Genomic DNA, 15,824 nt, shown 5'->3' on the forward strand with positions numbered 1-15,824 from the left:
CATAGCAAAAAAGGATGACAAATTATTTGATGCTATCAATGCACTCGTTTAACCCATTCGGTACCAGAGATGACAGGCAAAAAATCCAATAGGTCTCCCTGTTGATTAGGGACCTATTTCTGTTCTGGGCATTAATTGGAATCTGTTCAATCACTGAAAGGACTAAACTAGACGGGTCGCTATGGTGTTTAAGCAGATAATGGCGGGAGAGGCTGTGCTTAACAAAACCATTTTTAATATTGGCACGATGTTTGTTCATTCTGCAACTAAGTGTCTGAACTGTCCGGCCAACATAGAGAAGGCGTCACGGGCAGCTCAGCAGGTACACCACGTAGTCAGAAGAGCAGTTGCATCTGTCTTTTATTCTAAATACCTCGTTGGTGATTGGAGAAGAGAAACTACTGACAGGTTGTTCAGGGATCCAATCACAATACATGCACCGAGATATCCCACAGCGGGAAGTGCCCCCTTACGTCCCATTTATCAGACTACATTGATTTATTTCTCCAAAAATATGTTTGGTCACTCCCATCTTTCCTGAAAGACTCCACCCAATTAATTTCTGATCTACAATACCTATCTTTTTCTCGTCCTTTTTCTTTTGTCACTCTAGATGTTAGTGCTCTTTACTCTAACATAGATATTAATTTGGGTTTGGATTCGATTCTTTATTATTTATCCCAAGATCCTTCCCTTCATTTAGATCAGGTCTCTTTTTTGATGGAATCCATTAAATTTATTTTAGAGCACAATGTGTTTTCCTTTGAGGGGCGCATGTTCAGGCAGACCAGGGGCTGTGCCATGGGGACTCGTTTCGCGCCCAGCTTCGCCAACTTGTTCATGGGCAGGTTCGAGGCCCTGTTTATTGCACAGTCCCCGGCCTATACTGAACACGTGCCCTTTTATCAACGTTTTATTGATGACTTGTTCTTTTTATGGTTAGGCACCTATGATGAAGCCCTTTCCTTTGTTCAGTCCCTTAATGACAACCAGTGGGGGTTGGTCTTCACAATGAACTTTCACTATGAACACATAGAATTTCTTGACCTGGAGTTAATCCGCACCCCAGACAACATAATCCAGACCCGCACCTTCTTCAAAAAGGTCGATGTGAATAGCTATCTTGAGTTTGGCAGCTGCCACTATCCCAAATGGCTGCGTAATATTCCGTATGGGCATTACCAGAAAATTAGAAAGAATTGTACCTCTGATGAGGATTTCCATACTTAAGCAGGTATATTACATAACCGTTTCCAAGCAAAAGGTTATCCAGAGAATATCACAAAGGATGCATACAACCGCACCAAACATCTGCAGCAATCAGACATTGTAAGGGACATACAGAATAGGGAGAAGAGTAGGAATGATGACACAAACACAATGGATAGAAATAATAAAAACATGCCCAAACCAGGGAAATATGAATTTAATTTCATCACTGAATTTAACTGCGGTACCAGAGAAATCAGAAATATTCTACAAAGGCATTGGCCATTAATACAAAATGACCATATACTAAAAACAGTTGTACCACGTAACATTAATATTACTTACCACAAAACTAAGAACCTGCGCAGTTACTTGGCCCCGAGCCGTCTTCGTAGTATTAAAGGTCCTGCGGCTGAGATTGGTACTGTGGGGGGCGCTTCCCACTGTGAGGTATCTCGGTGCATGTGTTGTGCTTGGATCCCTGAACAACCTGTCAGTAGTTTCTCTTCTCCAATCACCAACGAGGTATTTAGAATAAAAGACAGATGCAACTGCTCTTCTGACTACGTGGTGTACCTGCTGAGCTGCCCGTGCCATCTTCTCTATGTTGGCCGGACAGTTCAGACACTTCGTTGCAGAATGAACAAACATCGTGCCAATATTAAAAATGGTTTTGTTAAGCACAGCCTCTCCCGCCATTATGTGCTTAAACACCATAGCGACCCGTCTAGTTTAGTCCTCTCAGTGATTGAACAGATTCCAATTAATGCCCAGAACAGATATAGGTCCCTAATCAACAGGGAGACCTATTGGATTATTCGCCTGTCATCTCTGGTACCGAATGGGTTAAACGAGTGCATTGATAGCATCAAATAATTTGTCATCCTTTTTTGCTATGTATATGAATTCTGGCTTTGGGTCCATGTATATGTCTGTATGCATGTAAATGTGTGTATTTTTGTATATATGTGTGTATACTTATGGGTTTATATATACTCTGTATCCTCCTACTTGTGATGTCACATCCTCTTGTTGGATCTAAATATGGCTACTTCCCACTGTATTAACTAAGCATCTGATGAAGAGACCAGTTCGGTTTAGAAACGCGTAATGCTGAGCCTTTTATACATTTTTTTATTATTTTAATAAAATAGTTTTTTTACTGTTGGGAGTAGCTGCGCCTATTCATCCTGCTGGAATTTGGAGAGGAGGTCTGCATCTTGTTTCTACAGCTAGGGGGCGCCCTGCGGCACCCGACAGTACCCGGCCCGCACTCCCCGCATGCTCAGATCTTGCCCAGGGAACTTAGATTCCAGATCCCCTGGCCAGAGCATCCTTTAGCTGTGCGTACGCACGCACAGCTAAAGGAAACAGCAGCTGGGGCAGAGACACAGAGGCTTCCTGTACAGGTGGCCTCTGTATGACAGGTGGCTGCCTGCACCGGAAGCCAGAAGAGGACGGACTCACCCAGAAGAGGAGCTGGAGGCTGCAGAGTGACAGGTGAGTATCTGGTGGGGGGAATCCTGCACAGAGGGAGGCCCAGATATGTCCCAATAAGCACGCCCCCGCGATAAGCTCCGCCCCGCGATAAGCACCACCCCGGCACCAAAGTTTACAAGTCACCCAGCTTTCCCAGCATCCTGTATGTCAGTGTAATGGAGGTCACCCAGCTCTCCCAGCATTCTATATGGCAGTATAATGGAGGTCACCCAGCTTTCCCAGTATCCTGTATGGCAGTGTATAATGGAGGTTACACAGCTTTCAGCATCCTGTATGTCAGTGTAATGGAGGTCACCCAGCTTTCCCAGCATCTTCTATGGCAGTGTATAATGGAGGTCACCCAGCTTTCCCAGCATCCTGTATGTCAGTATAATGGAGGTCACCCAGCTCTCCCAGCATCCTGTATGTCAGTGTATAATGGAGGTCACACAGCTTTCCCAGCATCCTGTATGTCAGTGTAATGGAGGTCACGCTGCTCTCCCAGCACACAGTTTGGGACCTTGTAGGTGGAAAAAGGGAAGGAAGTTGCTGAAAATATGCGGAGCCTAAGATGTCTGTCTGGCAGGTCCTAAAGAGATGAATTGTAGCTGCAAGAAACCGTCATGGAGGCCTGGGCCAGATGGAGAGGAAAGGAAAGTCAGATCAATGAAGACGTCACCTGTGAGTTCCTGTATAATGATTTTGTATTCAGTAGAAAATTATTTGGTAGGAGCGCTGCACTGCTCTATGACGCAATACACACACTGCTTCTTCCTAATAACCCGAATCTTGCTAAAAGCCCCCCTTCCCTCCCCAGGGCTGAACTGAGTGTGTGTGTGGGAGGGGGGCGCTTTTATCAAGATTCGCCCTATTGCCAAAATGACCTAGAAACTGCCTGGGTAGTTACTGTGCTGTACACAAGGTGTTTACATATCAGTATAGTATTGTCCAGTACTGCATGCTTTGATGATGCAGTGCCGATCTGCTTTTGCAGAGGCAAGATCATTTGCATGGCCTGGGCAATGTAGAGTAATTTTGTATCTGGTTTACAATATAGTGTAGTTATATGTTTACCCATAATGGCTACAATGTCTCCTTGCATGAGACAAATGGTGTTATTTTATTTTTTTTCATCTTCATCTGAGCTACCGTGTGTTCCTGTCCTGATATGTTGCACCGTGGATATCTTTTTTTTTTTTTGTTTAGCTTAATGTGTTGCATTATGATTTTTTATTAATAAAGTATTAGTATTTTAAAAGAAAATCATTCTCATATATTACTTGGATCATGTTTATAAGAGAGTTTTTTTCTGTGGTGATTAAATAGGTATACTGTGCGGTATACCAGTATAAGGATAACTCAGGAGTGTCTCATATTATTATATTGCATTAGACTGTACTTTGAAACGTGTTGGTGTTATCAATATGTGGTTAAGGTATTGGGGATATTGGTTTTAGTATAGCATTTTACTCCGTAACCGTTTGGTGGAAATAGTAGTGATCATGGTCTGATGATATTATATGTCTCTTGTATTGCTGGTAATATTGATCTTGGTATACAGTAGCAGCATAGTGGGTGAAATTATAACAAATCTTATCCACATGCTGCTACTTAAACCCACAGTGCAAGATTTACACTGCAGAAGTCCTAGTGTGATCACAGCAGTGGCCCGGCCCTGCCCACTGTCATGTGTGCATCTTCAATCTGTGCTCGGCAAGTGAACAGAATGTGAGACAGAGGTGACATTGTCTTCGTCTCCTGTGGGGGGGGGGGGGGAAGCAGAGGGAGCAACAGACAGACATTTTCCTTCACTTCCTACATGTCCATCAACTACCAGTGCGTCAGAACTGCGCAGATGTGGTAATATACTATATAGAGACATTTATAACTTTCAATGTATTTTTTTATTAGAAAATAATTTTCCTATCCCGAATACCCCTTTAAAACATATTTATTGTCCCATACATATACAGCTCCTCCGCATTTAAACATTGATAACTGTTGCTGAAGCTACCTCATCATCTTAGTGATCTTGGTGTTTTTGTTTTTTCTTAATAAATTTCCACTCACCGTTCATGTTTGCCAGGTAAAGATAAAAAAAAAAAAAAAAAGCTTTGAGGATTGACCTGACCTGCATTGAAGGTCTTGCCAGCAGGGCCGTATTTACCACTAGGCACCCGTGGTCCGGTGCTTCGGGCAGCACCTTGCAGGGGGGCAGCACCAGGGAGCAGGGGGACAGAAAAAACTAATTTTTTTGTTTTTATTTTTTTAGTTTCCCTCCTCCCGTTCAGACCTGCGAGTAAATCTGGTGTCTTTTCCAGGGGGGTGGAGGGTATGGTGGTATTGGTCAGGTCTGGTATCGCCAATAGGTGCGTGAAGATGGGGCGTCTTCAGGTTTAATGCCTAGGGCAGCAGCAGCTGTTAATACAGCCCTGCTTGCCAGTCTACGATCATCAGGGGGACAGCTCCCCACATTTCCAAGTGAGCTGTAAAATTAAATGACACACGAATGCGCCATTAGCTGTATGCCAGAGATGCCTGTCAGCTGCTGTCACATAGCAATGGATCAGGGACCATTCCGATTGGTCTCTGATCACCATGATAAAAACCACTGCGATACTGTGTACTGTTATGGCCTATGACTCTGCATTCACACTGCGGATTTTCATTCTGATGCGAGAATGTAGCCCCTGCCTACTTAACCATCATCTGCCAGGCTTTAACAAGCTTATATATTATCTGTCCGCGTTCCCGTCTGCTTCTCCAGCTCCTGGGTCACTTCCCAGTCAGCAAGTCAGTGACTACGGCGGGACAGCGCACTGATTGGCTGAGTCGGATGTCAGTGAGCCTGAGAAATAGGTGGGAGTGCAGACAGGTAATGTATAAGCTTGTTAAAGCCAGGCACCTGATGGGTTAAGTAGGCTGGCCATGACAGTAAAGAGTATCGCAGCAAGTCTGGTGCAGCTAAAACAGGTAAGCAAAAGGCATACACAAAAACCACTAGAACATTCTTTAAAAATAACCTTTGGTAGCTTGTTTTAATATTTAGTGGTAGGCTGCTGTTACTGGACTGTCATAAAGATCTACGTCATTACCTCTGTTATATATGTAGCCTTGTGTATGCATCACTCCTTCATAATTCTCGGAAATGCTTAGCACACTTCTCACTCAACATCCTGCTGATATTCTTAACTATACTAGGTCTCTGCAGTGTCTTCAGCAGTGGAACCTTCAGTACTCATTGTACTTGCATCTAATACCTTGGCTTTGGATTCTAACTTCAACAACCACTCTTTTCTCCAGCTTTATTCTAGCTCTTCATTAAAATGCAGCTGCTTCCAGTGTCAGGATAGTTGATGCAGTCTAGTTTGTTAGGGTTTCCATTAGCAACAGACAGCTCAGTTTTCAAGCAGTCAGCGTGAACATCAGCAAGGAAAAAATTATGCTAAAATAAGCTTTTTTTTAACATGTTGTTTTTTTATTTTATTAGAATGCAATAGATAGCAGTAAACTGCAGGTTACAAGTGGGGTTGTTTTCTGACTATAGTGCTTAGAAGCAGGCCTGTATTTGGAGTTCATTCTGTCATAGGCACATTGAGTGCTGACACCCCAAATCCACGCCACCCCCACTCCATTGAATCATCCAGGCTGCACAAATGATTCACTGAATAATTTGGCTTTGCTTGCCAGGGTTGACCGGCCATTGTGATAGAGATCCTAAACGGAGCCTCTGCCAGTCTGGACAGAGCTTTACACATTGCAGTTATATTACAGTTCTTGGCTGGGTTTTGTGAGGACATTTCCACTTATATGTCTGTGATGTGGTTGAAACCATGTCCCCCATTTCTCACCATTGGCCACGGAATGTTCCTGAGAGGAGAAATAGAGGCATGGTTTCCACTGTATTAGGAACACTTTACAATATAAAAGATCGCTGCTTAGTGTATGGCCCCCCAGCAACCCCACTTAACACCTTCCTGGCAAACAGGGCCCCTTTTCCCCCCCTCAGAAACTGTTCAGGGCCTAGTGTCCATACAGTCCAACCCTGTGTAAAAGAAGCGATGGAGCATTTAAAGTGATATTGTCACCCACTTTCCATACACAGAGTTCTCGGCACCATTCTTAGGCTTATATTTTGAACAGTTCATATCTTACCGTATAAAGAATTTCTTGGTGGCCTCTCCCCTCAAAAATGCATGTTGTTGTTGGTGGACAGTGCTGTAGGGGAAGGGCTTAATGGCAGCTGTGCCCCATATTTCTGCCCACATCAACACTGTGGCGTCATTGACATCTAGGCCGTGCCCCTCAGCAACATCATTGGAATGTGCTGACCTAGAGATCTAGGCCATGTCCCCTCTTATTCTGCTGTCACAGAGGGCGGGGGCTACGTCTCTAGGTCGTTCTGATGACGCTGTGGAGGGGTGGGGTTAGACGATGATGATGTCACGGAGGGGCAGGGCCTGTGGTGCAGATGTGGGAGGAGTATGAGGCATGACGTCCGTTAAGCGCCACCGCTACGGCATTGTCCACCAACAATAACATGCATTTTTGAGGGAAGAGACCACCAAGAAATCCTTTATAAAGTAAGATATGAAATGTGCAGAATGTAAGCTGAAGAATGGTGCTGAAAACTTATGTGGAAAGAGATGACAATATCACTTTAAAATGAATGCTTGTATATGCTATGGACCGCACTGTTCCTTTGCACTTGTATGTGAAACCACCTTAAAAAAATTGTACTCTGGCTCCATCCAGTCGCCCGATCTTCTGTTTTTTTCCTGCATGGCGCTCTAAGTGGCACCTACTGGCACAGCCAATCACTAGCCAAAGCGCTGTCCTGTCACAAGCAGAGATACATTTTAAAGATTCCACATGTAGCACATGTATCTAGAATTATCTATTCATGTTGTTCAGTTACTTCCAGGCGTTGATGTAGATACTATACCTAGTAGTCCGTCCAAGATGTTAGACATACACGTATGTACATGTAAGAAGAGACATATTTTTCTTCTTACCCCAGACTATAGATTAATGGTCTGTGTATGCCATAAATTTATATGGAGTTCTGATAACTCCATCTGCTGTCCACCTGTAATATTACCTCTTCTATCCATTCAGTATGGATATTCAGTTGTTGCTCCTTTTAAACTAGTGCTATCTGGTTTTGATATCTTGTCCCACTTTTCCATTAGGAGCATAATATTTAGTGCTACAGTCTGAAATATTTCAGTTGCAGCTTTCAAGTAAATATTAATACCTTAAATCCCTTTACCATGTGTTGTAAAACACAACAGATGTTTAGCACAGAGGGTGAAACTGCCACAAGCAGATCCCGCTTTCAATATGCTAGTTCCTCCAGAAAAAATTCATTATCTATTATATATACATATAAATGCTATATACCAGCTAAAACAAGATTAACAATTCTTTTGTAGGTGACTGCGCTGAGTTGCTGAGTTAAAAATTAAAATAATGTGATGGCTTGGGTAGTTTTGTTTTAGTGATCTACTGTTAAGGTATCCTTGCTTAGTCACTTTCCTAAAAAAAATCTTGCAGTGATGCAGAATCTGACCCTGAGTAGTATGCCAAAGATAACCCTTTAACCCTTGTTTAAAATAAATTTCACATATACAAACCTAACTGTCAATATGTTTGAAGATGCTGGTTAGGATGACAATGAGAAGGCTGAACTACCCATCAACAGAACATTTAAAGTGTGATTGACTTTTTATCTGTTGCCAAGACATCTGAAAAGTTTTGATTGGTGGGGTCTCTGTGTTTTAGACCTGCAATGATCCCTAGAATAAGGAAACACATGAATGAAACATCTGTATCTATTTTGTGTGCATATCAGGAGACATGCCCATAGATTGCCCATAGAATGCTGTGAGAGAATGCATTTGGTATGTACATCTCCCGGTTGTGATTGCACTGACCCCAGTTGATGAAAACATTTGATAGGAAAAGTGTCATCATGAGGACGCAGAAGCTGTGTAGAGAAAAAAATCTAAAAGAAAAGCACAATTTCCATGTAAACTATTGGCCTTTATTTATCAACAAACTGAAATACTGTAATTTTTTATGCATTTAGAGTAGCTTCACACGTTTCCACAGCGGATTTCCTGCTCCATGTTCACTGCCAAATACGCTGCAGATAATACCTCTCCTATCAGTGTCAATGTGATTACATACTGCTGCGAGTATGTAAGTGCCAGCCCCATTAACCCCCTGCCGCCGGGAAGATATTTTACCTGCTCCACGATCTGGCCGCGTCTAAGGCTCCCGGAGGTCCCGCGCAGCCAATCAGTAACTGCAGCAGAGCCATGCACTGATAGGCTGTGCGGGACCTCCGGGAGCCTCAGATGCGGCCAGATCGTGGAGCAGGTAAAGTATCTTCCCAGCGGCAGAGGGTTAATGGGGCTGGCACTTACATACTCGCAGCGGGTTTGTCATCCCACTGCGAGTATGTAATCACTTTGGAAATGACAGTAGAGGTATCCGCAGTGGATTTTGCTGCAAACTTGCAGCGTTAAATCCGCTGTGGAAACATGTGAAGCTGCCCTAAACCTCAGAGTTTGATGGTTTGTCTTGTATCACTAAAAGAACTTAATTAGCTCCGTGAAGATTGCTAAGACAGTTTGAAAACGTATGTTGTATGTGTAGGTGGCTGTGTCTACTTGTGAGTGGAACACTTTGGGGGTTCCCTGTCTCCCCTTAAATGTAACAGACAGGACAGTGGCAGCAAAGTATTGTTTGTTTATAAGCGACCGGTGGGTCTGGATATAGCAAAGTATTGTGTGTTTGCTTTGTGTTTGTGTGTCTGGCAGTGGCTGCTGGGTCACGTGTATAACATTGGCCTTTGGGTCCGACACAGCTTAGTTTTGTGTTTGTGTTGGCTAGTAAACGGGGAGATTTCTAGTATCTCAGTATGCTCAAGACATCAGGTGGCAATTTATGCTCAAGCTACGGCCCACGATCAGGGATGTAAGCATGAGTGTGTGTTACCTATTAAATACAGAACACAGTTCAAACTCCTCACCCTCACCCATAAAGCTCTCCACAACTCTGCCCCTCCATACATCTCCTCCCTCATCTCCACCTACCATCCTTCCCATGCTCTGTGTTCTGCTAATGACCTTACACTAATATCTTCCTTAATCAGAACCTCTCACTCCCGCCTCCAAGACTTCTCTTGTGCTGCACCAGTTCTCTGGAATGACCTACCCAAAGAGCTCAGACTAATTTCCAACCCCCTCCAGTTTCTAGCGTGCCATGAAGACTCATCTCTTCAGGTGTGCTTATAACGTTTCCTAATCTCGTCTCCCTCTCTGCTATCCCTTCTGCCTTCCTCTCTATAACCTCTTTGGTAACTACTTTGTACTTCCTACCTTAGCTCAGAAAATTGCTTGTAACTGGCTCACCCAAACACCTATAGGCACTTTGAGATTCTATGTACAATGACTGGAACATCGACAAATAAAACCCTCTTGTGTCACCCCCAGTCATCCTAGTCTATATGGTCTCGAGCAGGTCTCTAATTCTGTATTTTTAATTTTATCTTAATTTATTTATTGTATAATTTAATATAAATATAACCTATATTGTATTTATATATTTAAATAAGCGCTGCGGAATCTGTTGGCGCTATACAAATAAATATTATTATTATTATTATTCAACCTGTAGGACTGTAGATCAATGAAACCCTGACAAGGGATCCTCGTGCTCCTCTTCCAGTCAAGTTACACAAAGTAGAAAATGGAAAAAAAAAAAAAGTGTTTTTTTATTTTTTATTTCACTAAGCAAGTAATTATTTTACTGCATATTTTATGGAAAAATTAAGTCTTCCATTGCAAAGTACAATTGGTTTTGCAAAAAATAACAGGTCATGTGGGACTGTAGGTGAAAAACACAAGTGATATGGCCATTTATACATGAAGAGGAATAAAGCCAAAGTGCACAAATGAAAATTGGCTTGGTCTTTAAAGGGTTAAGACAGACTTGCTAACATGTATAATATTTTATATTGCATTTAAATTATAGATTTTAACTGTATTGTATTGAATTTTACAGAAAAAAATTCTGGAGCAGCAGCAGAATGAGAGATCTGACACAAGTTTTCAGAGATTGTGCATGTTTTGTGGTGAAGAATTTAAAGGAAACAGGTTTGGCTTTATTTTATTATGCCTTTTCAGCTTTATTACATTACAAACTTGTGTGCTTTCAAAGTTCAGACATTTCACAACACATTATAACAAGATTTCAGTAATAGGATATAGGATACTGAGCTGCTGGTAGCTGCCAACCATACGGTCATGTCGCCATTACGTATACTATAGTATATATGTATAAGGGTCACATATCTGATATCAATCACAGTGTAGTAGTGTTGGTGACATATGTTTAAAAGGATGGTTAATAAATGTTTAAGATATTTGTGAGTAGAACGTTCCCCTGGTGTCCTGTTGCAGCGTCTCCAGTGTCCCCCACTGACTGCAGCCCTTGCCACTTTCAATACGAACTTGTCTCAGGAGTGAGAGCCCACTCGGTCAGTCACTAAGATGGGACAGCACAGCAGCCAGTGACTGGCTCATTGGGCTTTCACTCCTGAGATGCGTTGGTCTTGGAAGTGGCATCGGCTTCAGTCAGCAGGGGACACTAGATATGCTGCAACAGGACATCAGGGGAGCACAAAGAGTTAAGCATGACATGTTTATTATGTTCTCCAGCATGGCAGCATTATATAAAAAAAAATCCTAATGTAGGATAACCTCTTTAACTCTCCTAGAATAATAGGGACAGCAAATAAAAAAAAAACTATTTCATGACATCTGATCAACATCATGAGGTAAACAGAGATGACATATAGTAGTGATCCCAATTGAGTGTGTTGTAGAATTAAATGTGAGTTCTAGTAAAATTAGCCAAGGTAGACAGAAAGATAAGACTGTGTTTGTACCTTGTAATGCTACTGGATGGCACCTGGCAGCTTTCTGCTACCACCACTACCATCCTGGTCCCGGTCGTGCCCTAGCTGTTCACCCCTGCAGGCTTGGTCTTGCCTGCTCCTCTACTGAATTCCTTGCTCATACCGGGTCATCTGGTGTCCACCGGCATGCTTACGCCTCTTGGTTTTTGTTGCTTGCTTTCAGTCACTGCTGCAATGCCTCCTTTGTGTGCACATGTGGCCGCTCATCTGGTTTTATTGGGCCAGTGTGTCTCCACCAATCCTATATATGAAAAGTATCACAACCGCACTATATGCCTTAGGCAACAATCCTCACTACTGGATCTCCACAAATCCTATAAGTCCAACGTAGTAAACAAAGTAGTGAGAGAAAAAAACGTGTTAAATACACCTGTACCTCAGTACTTCAGGGCCGTGGTCCTCTGTATCAGATCACCACAAAGAAAGGAATCCACGAACTTTACTTTCAATCCATATAGAACCTATTTCACAGTACTGGGTACAATAAATTTTCTCACAGGCTGTTTAAACACCCAATCGTCCACCTGGTGTTCTGCGGATGTTCTTCCTCTCCACCAATCCTCTCTTCTGGTGTTCTTCCTCTCCACCAATCCTGTTCTTCCTTGTGTACATCTATTTAGAGTTGCGTCACCTGTTTTTCCTTGCCTGAGCGTTGTTGGCTCCTCATATCCCTAAGCAAAGATGTATTCCTATGTCTGTTATTCCGAAAAACGGGCATGGATCAGGATAAACAGATTATACTTGCCGGCCTGCCTCTGTTCTGTTGTCTCTCCTGTTGTTAACGCAAACTGTCTGACCCACTGAATTCCTAGCTTATCCTGGGCCTACTGGTATCCATTGGAGTCCTTACGCCTCCTGGTTTTTGCAGATTTTTTATCCAGCACTGCAATGCCTCCTCTGTCCATTAGTGTGCACACTCGACCACTCACCTGCATTTAAAGGGCCAGTGTGTCTCCACCAATTCTTTTCCACCTGTACCTATTTAAAGCTGCTTTACCTGTTTCTCCTTGCCTGAGCATTGTTAGCGCCTCATATTCCTAAGCAAAGATGTATTCCAATGTGTTCTGCTATTCCGAAAAACAGGCATGGGTCAGGATAAACAGATAACAGTTGCCTGCCTGACCCCTTTGGTGTGATTTTTCTCTCCTGTTGCTGCTTCGGACTGTTTGACATGCATCTGAAGCTGCCTGCACACTTAGGGTGGTATTACACGGGCCGAGCAGGGCCCGATAATACCTGTAAACGAGCAGCGATCTGCTAGATCGTTGCTCGTTTACTGGGCCTATTACACGGCCCGATAATCGTTTGACAAGAGCTGCAAGGACATCGTTACCGATGTCCTTGCAGCCCTTGCTAAACTGGCATACATTACCCATCCACGTTCCAGGGCTGCTCCTGCCGACCCCGCCTGGGGTCCTGTGCACGCTCTAGCTTCACAGCGGCCTGTCAGCTGGTAGGCCGCTCAGCCAATCACAGGCCGGGACCGCTGCGGCCTGTGATTGGCTGAGCAGCCTATCAGCTGACAGGCCGCTGTGAAGCTGGAGCGCGCGCGGGACCCCGGGAGAAGCGGACGGCAGGAGCAGCCCTGGAATGTGGATGGGTAATGTATATCGTTAGTCGCCGGCCACGCACCGCTATTACACGCATCGGTGCGCGGTTGGCGCCCGACGAAAATAGGGTCTAACCTATATCAACGATCAGCCGATGATCGTTGTCATCAGCTGATCGTTGCATTTATTACACGGAGCGATAATCGCCCAAATCGGGCCAATTCGGGCGATTATCGTTCCGTGTAATAGTACCCTTAGACTCCGCTCCCTGATGTGGCCCGAAGCCAAACCAGTTCTGGAGCATAAACCTGCTGTCTGTTACATACCTACTGTGTATTAGCAGCCATGAGCTCACTATGTGATTGGTCAGCATTCTATATGTACTATTACAGCAGGTTTGTAGACTGATGGGATGTATCTAATGATCGTTTCTTTGCAGATCAGTTTTGTTTAATCATATGAATGAGGAGCACTCTTTCAATGTTGGACTGCCAGATAATATTGTGTATTGTAACGAATTTCTGGACACATTACAGAAGAAGATTGACAGGTAAATGTGACTATTATTATATGCACATGATGGAGTGTAAATACTATATTTTAAGCCTCGGTGGCTTTTATAGGGCTGATTTTTCTGCTATGGTCATTATAACATTTTTATGATACAGTATTTGTCTGTTTATTGGCTTTGTTGTTATATACTCCACTCTGTTTGATTTCATATATTGGCGTAGGACATAGGCTCTATTATGGATCCATAATGTGACACCTGTGTACTGCTATGGACCGATAGTATAAACCTTTAAACCTGTAAACCTTATATGTGTGAAATCTCCTGCTGTGTTAGGCTAGGTTCACACTATGTTTTTGCAATCCGTTTTTTTTTTTTTTTTTTTTTTAAAGGATGTAAAACGGATTGCAAAAAACGTATGCAACGGTGTGCATCTGTTTTTCCATTGACTTCCATTATAAATGAAAGGATCCGTTTTTTTTTTTTACGGACACAAAACGTGGTTGACCTCATTTTTCTGTCCGTCAAAAAAAACTGATCCGTTAAACTGATTGCAAAAACGTAATGTGAACCCAGCCTTACAGAGAGATTCTTCTATAGAAGCAATGTATCCAGGGGATAGCACATTGCCTCACAGGGGCACCATACAGCTATGTACTGTGTGCCTAAGGTGGCATTCATATGTAGAGGAAGTGATACAGATTTGTTTGGACCTGTAAATCTAAAGGGAATTAAAGTAGCAGCAAAGTGGATTACCAAGTATCATTCACATGCTGTGGAAACTTTCCTCTTGTAATTTGACCTACAGTGTACATTTTTCTGCAGCGTGTCCATACATTGCATCTCACATTAATTGACCACCAGTATAGGCTGGATTTTTCCCATTGAGTTCAACTGGGAAGTCAGAATTTCCAACAGAACCCAATTGTTGCAAATTGCATGAAAAATCCAGAAAAAAAGTTTTAAAAGTTTATTCTTTTTTAAGCCACTATACTTTTGTTCTCTTGGCTGCTTCTACCCTACTCTTTGTCAAGAGTGTTGTGTGTGAATGGGTCTGTCTATGTGGCCTCTGTCTGATTTGGGTGTTGAATTTAACCACATGGCAAACCCCCTTCAAGAACATCAGCTACCCGCTGAGTTGGAGCAGTAGATGCACAAAGCATCCAAAAGTGCTAGATGGACAGTGACAGTTTGGAAAAATGAAATGTATTTATCTCTAGCATCTCGTACAGCATCTAGTAAAGTTGTTTAGCAATGCCCAGCCCCAGGAGCAGGGAGGGGGAATGGATCTATGCTACATCAGGTTCAGCATAGTAACCTGATTGGTGACAATTTTAGTAATAGAAGCATCCTAAAATGGTTAATGAAGTTTATTTCCTTGACTACATTTATTATATAGCAACAGTAATGATGTGTACAGTATAAGGGGTTAAGATATGAATCATATTAATTTGTCCATGTTTGCATATTGTATTTCTTAAGGTTGCTGTGTTTGTATTGTGAAAAAACCTTCAGAGACCAAAATACGCTAAAGGATCACATGAGAAAAAAGCAACATCGCAAGGTCAATCCACGGAACCATGAATATGACCGTTTCTACATAATAAACTATTTGGTAAGGTCCTGTCTCTATCCTGCAAACACTTAGTGATACAGCTTCTTTCTGCTCCAGGATCTGTGCTACAATATTCTCATTTTTCTGTTCTTTCGGTGGGTCTTTGCTTAGCTTTAATTGTATTGTTTAGTTGCTCTGCTCCAGATTGTATGTCTCCTCAGGTTATGTGCAACCAGTAAAATGCGGGCCTTGGGAACAGTATAGAGCTTTTTAAGAAAATATTCTCAATTGCAAAGTCTCATTTTTAAATAGAACATAAGTGCAGATTAGAATATATCTATGCACTACAGAGGGCATATGCCTAAAGCCTGTAGGGTGAACAGCTGAGAAGAGTATCCAGTGTATTGTGCCTGTCTCCTCAGTTAACATTTTGAAGTCCATCTTTCTTTGAACAGATAAATCGTACATGGTCTGCAGATATTGTTCAAAGGAGTTGTGCTGAGAATTGTCAGATTTCTCATCATTAGCGAG

The 15,824-nt window shown here is 42.7% G+C and overlaps 1 protein-coding gene across 1 annotated transcript in view; it reads left to right on the top strand.

Annotated features, from left to right (window-relative positions):
• Nucleotides 1–15,824, top strand: part of ZNF277 (zinc finger protein 277) — a 79,105-nt gene that overhangs the window by 52,061 nt on the left and 11,220 nt on the right. Inside the window, exons 5-7 of the mRNA XM_069976159.1 lie at nt 10,762–10,853; nt 13,667–13,777; nt 15,221–15,353. Of these exons, the coding sequence (XP_069832260.1) occupies nt 10,762–10,853; nt 13,667–13,777; nt 15,221–15,353 (336 nt within the window). The remainder of the gene's footprint in view (nt 1–10,761; nt 10,854–13,666; nt 13,778–15,220; nt 15,354–15,824) is intronic.

This window comes from Dendropsophus ebraccatus, chromosome 1 (genome assembly GCF_027789765.1).
Source record: "Dendropsophus ebraccatus isolate aDenEbr1 chromosome 1, aDenEbr1.pat, whole genome shotgun sequence".
NCBI lineage: Eukaryota > Metazoa > Chordata > Amphibia > Anura > Hylidae > Dendropsophus > Dendropsophus ebraccatus.